Source organism: Silurus meridionalis, chromosome 1, assembly GCF_014805685.1.
Source record: "Silurus meridionalis isolate SWU-2019-XX chromosome 1, ASM1480568v1, whole genome shotgun sequence".
Taxonomy (NCBI): Eukaryota; Metazoa; Chordata; class Actinopteri; order Siluriformes; family Siluridae; genus Silurus; species Silurus meridionalis.
The window spans coordinates 25284040-25294148 of record NC_060884.1 but is presented as its reverse complement, the minus strand read 5'-3'; the positions used below and the strand labels follow the sequence as shown (position 1 = coordinate 25294148).

Here is a 10109-nt window from a genome sequence, read left to right as displayed (position 1 = left end):
TCGAACACCATATTGCGCCAATGAAGAAGAAGAAGAAGGAGAAGAAGAAGAAGAAGAAGAAGAAGAAGAAGAAGAAGAAGAAGAAGAAGAAGAAGAAGAAGAAGAAGAAGAGCTTGTTTCGCGTATAAAACAGCCGTCTATCAGACACAAAGGCACTACATAGGGTGTAAAAGCTTCCCGTTCATACCCTATGTAGTGCACTTGTGAAGGCAACAGTGAGAGATTTGGATTACAGCCTGACTTTGGCTCGTGCCGTTCATACTGTCATGTTTTTGGGGTCAGTTCAGATCTGTGCATATTTTACTGATCATGAAGGACAATTATTTAATACGGTGCATATAATTAGGACCTAAAACTGTTTTATTATTATTGTTGTTATTATACACGGTAAGTTATTTTACTGTAGTGTTTTATCAGTGTTAGTTAAAATAATTTTCGGAGTGGTTAGTATCAGGCTTTCAGCTGTGTAGTGTATAGGGCATGTCACTGTCATTAATAACTGCCTGCTTGTTTACTGGCCTGGGACTGTATAATATAAACAGTATCACAGTGCAACTTCATAGAAATACTCATGCTGGTTTTGGTCCCTAATGATCAAATCCAGAGTATGTTGCAGGGAGAAGAGGTGGAGAAGGTGGAGGAGTTCAGGTACCTGGGGTCAACAGTGCAAAGTAATGGAGAGTGTGTTAGAGAAGTGAAGAGAAGAGTGCAGGCAGGGTGGAGTGGGTGGAGAAGAGTGATAGCAGTTATTTGTGATAGAAGAGTATCTGTGAGAGTGAAAGGGAAAGTGTATTGGACTGTGGTGAGATCTACGATGTTGTATGGATTAGAGACAGTGGCATTGAGTAAAAGACAGGAGGTGGAGCAGGAGGTAGCAGAGCTGAAGATGTTGAGGTTTTCGTTGGGAGTGATGAAGATGGGCAGGATTAGAAATGAGTTTATTAAAGGGACAGCCCATGTAGGACGTTTTGGAGACAAGGTGAGAGAGGCGAGATTGAGATGGTTTGGACATGTTCAGAGGAGGGACATGGGGTACATCAGTAGGAGAATGCTGAGGATGGAGCCACCAGGAAGGAGGAAAAGAGGAAGGCCAAGGAGGAGGTTTATGGATGTGGTGAGGGAAGACATGCAGGTAGTTGGTGTGAAAAAGGCAGATGTAGAGGACAGGGTGGTATGGAGACAGATGATCCGCTGTGGCAACCCCTAATGGGAGAAGCCGAAAGAAGAAGAAGAAGAAGAATCAAATCCAGTGTATACAGTGGCATAGGAAGACATTTTGAGACGACATCAGGAAGAAACCCTGAGCGCCACGGAGTCAGACCCTGTGTTAAAGAGGGATTAGAGGGATTAGAAATCATATCAGTATGACAGGAGTAGAAGTGTAAAGGCAAACAGTGCAGTGTGTCGAAGGGAAGTTGTGTGTGTGCATCTTGTCAATAAGAGTCATGGGATACTCACAGGACAGTGTTTAACAGCTGTATTAAAACAGCAACTGTTTTAATGCAGAAAAGTCAATTATACATAAAGCAGAATCTGATCAGAATCAGAATAGATAGATAGATAGATAGATAGATAGATAGATAGATAGATAGATAGATAGATAGATATAAACTGCCCTTTGTTAAAAAATTTAAATTATTATAAATATTGTATTTATTTATTTTTTGATTGACCAGAAATAAATGATAATTGAAATTGACTGTTTTGTTTTGTTTTGTTTTTGTTCATTATCTGACATCACTCATTGCTCTCTTGGAGTATCTTCAGTTCAGTTGTTTTTCCATTAGAAGTATGATTTCTGTAATTGATTGCACAAGTTCAACCGACAGATGAGAAAGACATTGCTTATGTAGAGAGGAGAAATTCAGAAAAGTGACTTATTCAGGGATTAAGTCACATTTAACATAAATTTACACGTGAATGTCAGATGCAAATAATTAAAAGCCAATAGCTCTTAAAATGATCTGATCTGCTTTCTCTTCTAAAAACAGAAGCCTCTACAATGGAGTCCCTGATGCTCCTTTGTCGCCACAAATCATGTGCACTGCTGCCCAGATTACTGAGCAAAGCATGCAGAAGGAGTCATCACTATCATCCACAAGCTTCACAGTGCTCAACCAGTTTTTCCTCCAAACCAGTTCCTATGACACCTCTGGTATCACGGCTTTTTCAACCTTCAAATCTCCGTGAAGGACAGGATATGGGGGACATGACCTGCCGCAGCCAGAGGTTGATGCTGCAAGCAGGTCTCATTCACAGCTCTAATCCAGGCTGCTTCTACTACCTTCCTGCTGCCCTGCGCTCCATGGAGAAGCTGGTGAGGCTGATTGATGAGGAAATGCAGGCTATTGGTGGGCAGAAAGTCGACATGCCGACTCTGTGTGGAGCGGAGCTTTGGAAGCAGAGTGGGCGCTGGGAGCTCATGGGAAAGGAGATGTTCAGGCTGCGGGATCGACACAACGCCGAATACTGTCTCGGCCCAACACATGAGGAGGCAGTCACAGATCTGCTGGCATCTCAGAGCACGTTGTCTTATAGGCAGCTGCCACTGCTGCTTTACCAGGTATGGGTTACAGATTGGAGTTTCTTTGTTAACTCCTTTATGGTGTACCTTATAGTCTTTATATATAGTTTTGATTTTTGCAGGTTACGCGCAAATTTCGTGATGAGCAGAAGCCGAAGTTTGGATTGCTCCGAGGCCGAGAGTTCTACATGAAAGACATGTACTCATTTGATATCAGCGAGGAAGCTGCCCTCCACACCTACCACTCCGTGTGCCATGCCTACTCTCGTCTGTTTAACCGGCTCGGGTTGCGGTGGGTCCAGGTGCAGGCTGCCACTGGCAATATCGGGGGGACGCTCTCACATGAGTTTCATCTGCCAGCTGATATAGGAGAAGATCATCTGCTTATGTGTGGGAATTGTGGCTTTTCTGCTAATGTTGAAACATTAGAACCAGGCCAAACTGACTGTCCTCAGTGCCAGACAACTCATCTCACTGAGTCCAAAGGCATTGAACTGGGACATACCTTTTATCTTGGAACAAAATACTCCAAAGTGTTTAATGCAACATTTGTTAATGCTCAGAACAAGCCTTCAGTGACAGAGATGGGCTGTTTCGGTCTTGGTGTTAATCGCATCCTTGCTGCATCCATTGAGGTGCTCTCGTCTGAGGAGTTTATTCGCTGGCCAGGGCTACTTGCACCTTATCAAGTGTGCATTCTGCCCCCTAAAAAGGGCAGCAAAGCTGGTGAAGCAATCCACCTAGCAGAAGAGCTTGCCCACAGCTTAGGAAACAGTTTACCAAATCTAAAAGGGGAGGTCGTATTGGATGACAGAACCCACTTGACCATTGGCAAGCGTCTAAAAGATGCTAACATGCTGGGTTACCCCTATGTGGTGGTGGTTGGGCATAAGGCCATGGATGAGCAGCCTGTATTTGAGGTGGTGTGTCAGAGTAGTGGGGAGACTGTGTTCCTCAGTAAAGACGCCTTGATGCAATTATTGTCTGGAGTCGAGACGATCTAACACGCAGTTCCATGCTTTCCATGCTGTGTTAAGAAAATCTCAAGCTCTGCAGGGAAGTGGGCCACCTGGACTGGAGTTGAGAAATTCTGATCCATTATATCTGAACTACTTTGGGGTGCGTAAATCCCCATCATCTGTTACCTGAGGGATAATTTAATATTAAGAGGTTTTTGCTATTGATATCATGGCAGTATGTATCGGGTATAACTGAAGTGCTTCCCACTATCACTGATAATGGCCTGCTTTTAATAAAACTGATCTGTTTATACTTCTGCTTCTAGCATTTGGTTTTATATTTTTTTATTTAACCTTTTTTTTCCTTGTCCCACATTATATTCAAAGTTGGTGCTCAGAGAACACCTTCAGGCAATGTGCATTTTGCATATATCTGTTTTTGACTTAATCTGAATTGTTTAATCATTACAAAGGTCAAATAGTTACAAGAAGTACAAGATAAGATGCATTCGAAAATATTTCACGATTAGTCTTGTCTTTCATTAACATGTTTTTGTTTTTTTCTCTGGGTTGCAGTTTTGTGCAATGAATCTGTCAGAATATTATTTCACACAGAATATAACACTCTTCATTCCTATTTATGTTTCTTGTAAGTATTTGATTTTTGTAATTTTAGCTAGGCAGTCTTTATTGAGTAAGGATAACTCTGTAAGTATTCGACATTTTAAAAAGATTACACGAACAAAATATTTGACAAAATGTACTATCTATAAAATAAATGTATTGTTCGGCTCAGTGGATTAAAAAGTTACTCTACCACAGAGTGAGCTTTAATGTACTCCGGACCACACGGTGGCGCCACACATCACTCAGATTTTTACATTTACTTGCGCCCCGTTTTAAATTGACGTTTGAGGTGACGTCAACTCCCGGAAGTAGCGGAACGCACATGTGTTTACTAACTGGTTGGGGTTGCAGGATTCCTCTGTTGTTATCTGTAATGGTGTAAGGGTCTTCTTTAAAAAATATACTATAGCAGACAAAAACAATGGCTTCACAAGCCCGCGAAGAAGAAAGCGATGACGGCATGGACGAGTTTATGGAGAAATTCAAGAAGGTTAAATACCAAAATGCGTTTAGTGAAAGCAACTGGGAGGAGGTAAGTTTGTCTGTAACTGCTGCTTTTCTGATTGGTAGAGTCTAATAGGTCTGCTATTAATATTAATTTCTTGCATAAGTGTTATGACGGATTGAGCTGTAAGATATTATCTGATTTAGTATAGCAGCGCTTGTATTTACAGTGATTAAACCTGTGATGTTTCATCCCAGGAGTTTGATAAAGTGCCAATGTTTATGAAGTCTGCTCCCGAGGACATCGACCCCGTTAAACACCCTGATCTCGCCTGTCTCCAGTCCATTATACATGATGATGAACGACCACCTGAAGGTATTCTATAGTCCTGATTGTAGAACCAGGGGTGGATCTGGTCCATAATTCCCTCCCATGTTTCTACACTTAAGAATAACACACATTGTGCAGGTTGTTGTTTATACATCCTGAGGTTTGATTCTCCCCAGGTAGGAGTTGCTGGGTCACTCTGCCCAAATATCACATGTATGTGACAAATAAACACCTGGACTTCTTGTATTACAGCAAATATTACTTAGGAGGTTCTCACCTGTATACTGCTCCTCAGGCTGTTGGAAATGTTTTAAATGCATTGTTAAGTACTTCAGTTTTCTAATCCTACCTCTGCTTCATCCCCTACAGAGCAGGCAAAGAGTCTAAAGGATGAAGGCAACGAGTACTTTAAGGAAAAGAAATATCAGAAAGCTATAGTGTCCTACACAGCTGGCCTGAAAAAAAACTCTGCTGACTCAGACCTAAATGCTATTCTTTACACAAATCGTGCTGCAGCTCATTTCCATCTAGGTAAGGATATTTCACTTAATGTGAACACTCAAAGTGTTCTTTGTCATGTGTGGTACTGGAGTAAAGAAAAAAGAAAGAAAGGTGCTTTATATTAGACATGTACATTACTGCAGACTGAAATTAATCCTTCACATATCCCAGTGATGTTAGAAAGCTGGTGCGTGATACAGCACTCCTTTAGCACTAAGTGTTAGGGTGTTTGCTCAAGGGCCCTAAGAGTGGCAGTCTGGCAATACCAGGGCTTCAACCTCGATCTTCCAATCAGCTACAGAACAGGTTTGAGTAAAGGAAAGACCTAAATAAGAAGACTTAACAAAGTACTGATACATTACAGTCCACAAGAACAACTTCAGTGTACTTTTACATAAGTCCAAGTTTTTTCGATGCTCTGTCAGTCTAAAAAAACGTAAATGTTTTTGATTTGATTTGAAGTTTTGATTGTGGTGATGGACGGTGTTTAATTTTTTTGTTCAATTAAATTAGGATCTGGTGACTGTAAAATAGGTCATATGATTATCATTTGTATCCACATTAAACCATTCAATGAGTTCTTGCACTCTGTGGACAGGGGTGGGATCAACCCGAATAGGACCACTTATATCAGGAAAGAAGTGGTTCATCTTTAAATTGAACTGAACTTTTAATTGTTTTACAGTAATGTGTCCCCAGAGACCACCCGGGAATGCAAATGAATTCCTTTACAGCATCAATTTATCTTTGTCACTTGTCTGTATATTGATTTTGTTTGTCTGCCTTGATTTTTAAATTGCAAAGTTAAACACTTTAATGAGCCGGAAAGGAAAAGCTATTTAAAAAAGCTGTTTAGAGAGTTACTACTCAGTATGCAGCAGGAATAGCCTTTCGTTTATGCAATGCATTTATACCACAATTGGATTTTAATTTTGTTCACCTTCCAAAGGAAATATGCGATCGTCTTTGAACGACGCAACAGCTGCAAGGAAACTAAAACCAGGGCACTTGAAAGCCATCAACAGAGGTAAATAGCAAGAACGATATGTAACAATAATGTACAGCTCGATAAATATGATTAGAGGTTTGTAATAAATAAATGTTATAATAATAATAAGTATCAGTTGCTTCTTAAGTTACTGGTAATAAAATAACAATAGTCTCATCACTAAGCATTATGTGTGCATATATAGGAGCCCAGTGCTGTATGGAGCTGCATAATTATGCTGATGCACTGCTGTGGTGTGATGAAGGCCTCAGGGTTCAGCCTACCGATAAGAAACTGCAGGAACTCAGAGCCACTGCAGACAAACAGAAGGTGGGCAGATCCAAAACTGGACTAAAATAAATAAATAAAAATGATCACTGTATATTAGACTGTGTAAACTATTTCTTTTCTGTTTTTGTTTAATTCCTATTTGTCACAATCAGTAATCGTCTGATCTATATTAGTATAATAACCACACTTTTACATATTATGGTCCTCTTGTTAAAATATTTGCTTATGTTTTATAGAGGGCAGCAGAACGAGATGCCAGAAGGGCTAAAACGAAAGAGAAAAAGCAGCAGAACCAGAGAGGAGCACTGCTGGCTGCTATTAAGGTAAAGCCTTGTTTTTATACGAGTACATTTAGCGCAAATCACTTTCCTATGTCTGAAACTGATTGAGACGATGTTTGGAGTAGGAGCGTGGGATTAAACTTTTAAAGCCTGAGGCGACCCGGCACAGAGATTCTGAAAATGAGCATGAGGATGGTGACAAAGGATCTACAGCAGCCATGGAAAAGTTAAGTCTGGATGGACTAGGCTCACAAGAAGCCACAGGAGCACAGGTGTACTTGGATGATCAGGGCACCCTCCACTGGCCTGTGCTGTTCCTTTACCCTGAGCACAGACAGACTGACTTTATCTCAGCCTTCTGTGAAAACTCCAGGTCTGTATTCATCAGTTATATGAAGAACTATTAAATTACTTCATTAATATGATAATAGCTCATTAATAATAATCAAGAAAGCTTGGGCATATCATCAGAACTGTTGTCAGAACAGTATATACAGTTAGTATTACAGTCAATGAATTAGCAAAACATTAATTTATTGTACTGTACTGTATAAACTATGCAATATATATGTATGTGACATTTGATGTGATGTTATTGCATTAATTACTTCTAATACATTACTCGTTCTTCAGTAACAGCTCATTCACAAAGTGTATCTTGGGCAATCTAGACAATCTAAGGCTATTGACAAATGGGTTATTACAATACATATGATCTAACAAATAAATATTGATAAAGGTAATTCTTTAATAACTTGAAATCACAGAGAAATGTTGTATTTGTACGGTGCTGTGCGCGTGTGAATAGTTGCATTTTTTTGGTGTATTATATTGTGTCTTTTGTGTTTTAGCTTTATAGATCATATAGCGGTTATGTTTGGAGAGGAACTTCCTCCATGGGACACGGACAAAAAATATCAGCCACAAAATCTTCAGGTCAGTCAAAGACTCCAATTCACCCCAAATCAATATGTATAATCTAGTGTAGCATAAATTAAAAAAACGGTCCTGTTTTTTATATTTATATTGTTATTATAGCTGTTTTTTGAAGACCACAAGAAGGGACACCTTTATGAAGTGACTCTGGAGACATCTCTTCTAGATGTCCTAAAGCATCCAGGGTAATCTTCCGATTTAAAACTCAGTCAAGCTGAATATTATTATTAACCTATTCTAGCATGTGCTATTCTGATGGATTCATTTATGCTTTGTTCAGGTGCTTTGTGAAGGAAGGTTCTCCAAGCTTCATCATATTGGTAAAAGGGTCATCATTCTGTAGACAGTTTTTATCAGGAAAGAAGGTCCATCGATTGAAATGAAAGATGGTTAAAGGACATTGAGTGCTTTGGCCATTGATAAGGCACTTGTTATATTGTGGTTTTGCTTCATGTACTGGGGAATTGACTGTTAATGCATGAGATGACCTTAAAATGTCTATAATTTAACTACACATAAACCTACAAGGAAGAAAACAACTTCATAAAGGACAGTGACTAAATGAAGCCCAATGTACTGAAAGTGGCCTCCTAGTAAAAATAAATTCTACCACAATGGAAACAGTTTATTTAAATAAACACTTTTCCACACACATTAACATTTTGCTGTACATTTATTCTATGATCAACCCTTAATTTGATAAAGCTTCTATTTTGTGAATGCAGGAAAGCAATATTTCTTCTCAAACAGACTAAAATATGTGTCTATCATGTAAACAAACTATATCTAATATAAGCTATAGAGTGTGAGAGTGGCTGCCTTTTTTATTTATTTATTTATTTATTTATTTATTTTTAGTATTTCTTTATTGAAAAAAGTATTTCAGAATATCAGTGTTCGACCAAAGATAAGGCCTCCAGGGAAGGTACGCAGATTTCTAGGAGCCTGTAGATGTACAGGCAACAGTTTTTGAAGTTCAGAGTCATAATTAAGGATAATGAAACATTTTGCTGTATAGTTGTAGCCTGCAATTCACTTTACAAATTCCCCTTCAAAATAGTTTTTTTTGCCTGCTATCTGGTGAAGAATTAAACAAGAGAGAACATGCTGTTATAGGAGTATAATCAACTTTAGGCTATAAGATTAACTTAATTATTTTTATTTTTTATTTATGTATTTTTTTGTCTGGCTATATCAAAACACGTCTTAAAAGATTATTTACCTGTAACTCATTGGAAAAACGACATGAATGAAGTTCTGTCTTTCTACCACACAACCAATTATCAGCCATTAATACCATGCATGTATGTATGACATGTCATGCTTTTATTAATTTGTCACGTGTAATGTTGAGGAATGTACACAAGACAGGTTCTTGTTATCACAAAAGTTTTAACAATTATTCCATCACCAGCCTCTCCTTTTCTTTTACTTAGTTAATATAAGAGAAAAGGCAACCTGTCATGTTACCATCAAATAAGAAACACTTCTGTACTGAAGAACCTTCTGTGGCTTTCTGTTGTTTGATAAAAACAATTTTTTTTCAAGCCTAATTCCAAAAAACTTATTAAAAACGTAAATAAAACCACATTTGCAAAGCTCATAAATCCATATACCAATTTAATGGGGAAAAAATGTCATTTTGCATTTGATGGTTGCAATATTTAGGAGATCACGGCTTATGGATTATGGCTGCTCAACAGTTTCGGTTGTCATTTTTTGTCATTTTTACTTCATGATGTGCCAATGTTGTGCAAGCTGCCCATTCCACTCGCAATAATGCACTTCAATACCAAAAGAGATGTGGCTTTTTGAACTGAGCACTAAATACAAGCAAGATGGTTCCTTTACTCTTAGTTCGAAGGAGCTGGTGTTGCCCATGGTTTCCAAAAATAATAAAACATTTCTATTAGTCTGACCACGGAACAGTTTAAATGATCTTTGGCCTAGAGAACATGGCAGAGTTTCTGGATCATGTTCACACATGCCTTCTTCATTTCATAATAGAGATTTAACCTGTATTTGAGAATGATATGGCAAACTGTGTTCACAGTCAATGATTTCTTAAGGTGTTCATTAACCCATGCAATGATTTCATTACAGAATCATGACTCTGTACCTTGTGCACAGAGATTTAACGAGAGTCTTTAAATCTTTTAATGATTTTGTTTTGCAATTTTATGTTGAAGATTATTCTGAAATTGTTCCACAATTTGTAGACACAGTC

General features: G+C 38.6%; 2 protein-coding genes across 4 annotated transcripts; both read left to right on the top strand.

Annotated features, from left to right (window-relative positions):
- Positions 1–37: 37 nt before the first annotated feature.
- On the top strand, positions 38–3796 carry pars2 (prolyl-tRNA synthetase 2, mitochondrial). Of its 3 annotated transcripts, none has more exons than XM_046851769.1 (3): positions 38–277; positions 1992–2563; positions 2647–3796. In XM_046851769.1, exons 2-3 carry the CDS (start codon positions 2003–2005, stop codon positions 3526–3528), a joined length of 1443 nt encoding a protein of 480 aa, XP_046707725.1. In that variant the 5' UTR covers positions 38–277; positions 1992–2002; the 3' UTR covers positions 3529–3796. The 3 variants fall into 3 exon arrangements, with proteins under 3 accessions (XP_046707725.1, XP_046707734.1, XP_046707718.1); XM_046851778.1 differs by having other exon boundaries at positions 38–387; positions 1995–2563; XM_046851762.1 differs by having other exon boundaries at positions 38–387.
- A 600-nt stretch (positions 3797–4396) lies between these two features.
- On the top strand, positions 4397–8540 carry ttc4 (tetratricopeptide repeat domain 4). Its single transcript, XM_046851790.1, has 10 exons — positions 4397–4642; positions 4813–4930; positions 5255–5416; positions 6336–6413; positions 6580–6704; positions 6902–6988; positions 7072–7319; positions 7798–7882; positions 7985–8067; positions 8163–8540. Exons 1-10 carry the CDS (start codon positions 4532–4534, stop codon positions 8263–8265), a joined length of 1200 nt encoding a protein of 399 aa, XP_046707746.1. The 5' UTR covers positions 4397–4531; the 3' UTR covers positions 8266–8540.
- Positions 8541–10109: the final 1569 nt, after the last annotated feature.

Coding starts and splice junctions, on each gene's coding strand:
- pars2 (XM_046851769.1), top strand. CDS start 2,003: ATGGAGTCCCTGATGCTCCTTTGTCGCCACAAATCATGTGCACTGCTG. Junction 2,564..2,646: donor TGCCACTGCTGCTTTACCAG/GTATGGGTTACA, acceptor TGATTTTTGCAG/GTTACGCGCAAATTTCGTGA.
- ttc4 (XM_046851790.1), top strand. CDS start 4,532: ATGGCTTCACAAGCCCGCGAAGAAGAAAGCGATGACGGCATGGACGAG. Junction 7,883..7,984: donor ATCAGCCACAAAATCTTCAG/GTCAGTCAAAGA, acceptor TTGTTATTATAG/CTGTTTTTTGAAGACCACAA. Junction 8,068..8,162: donor GATGTCCTAAAGCATCCAGG/GTAATCTTCCGA, acceptor TGCTTTGTTCAG/GTGCTTTGTGAAGGAAGGTT.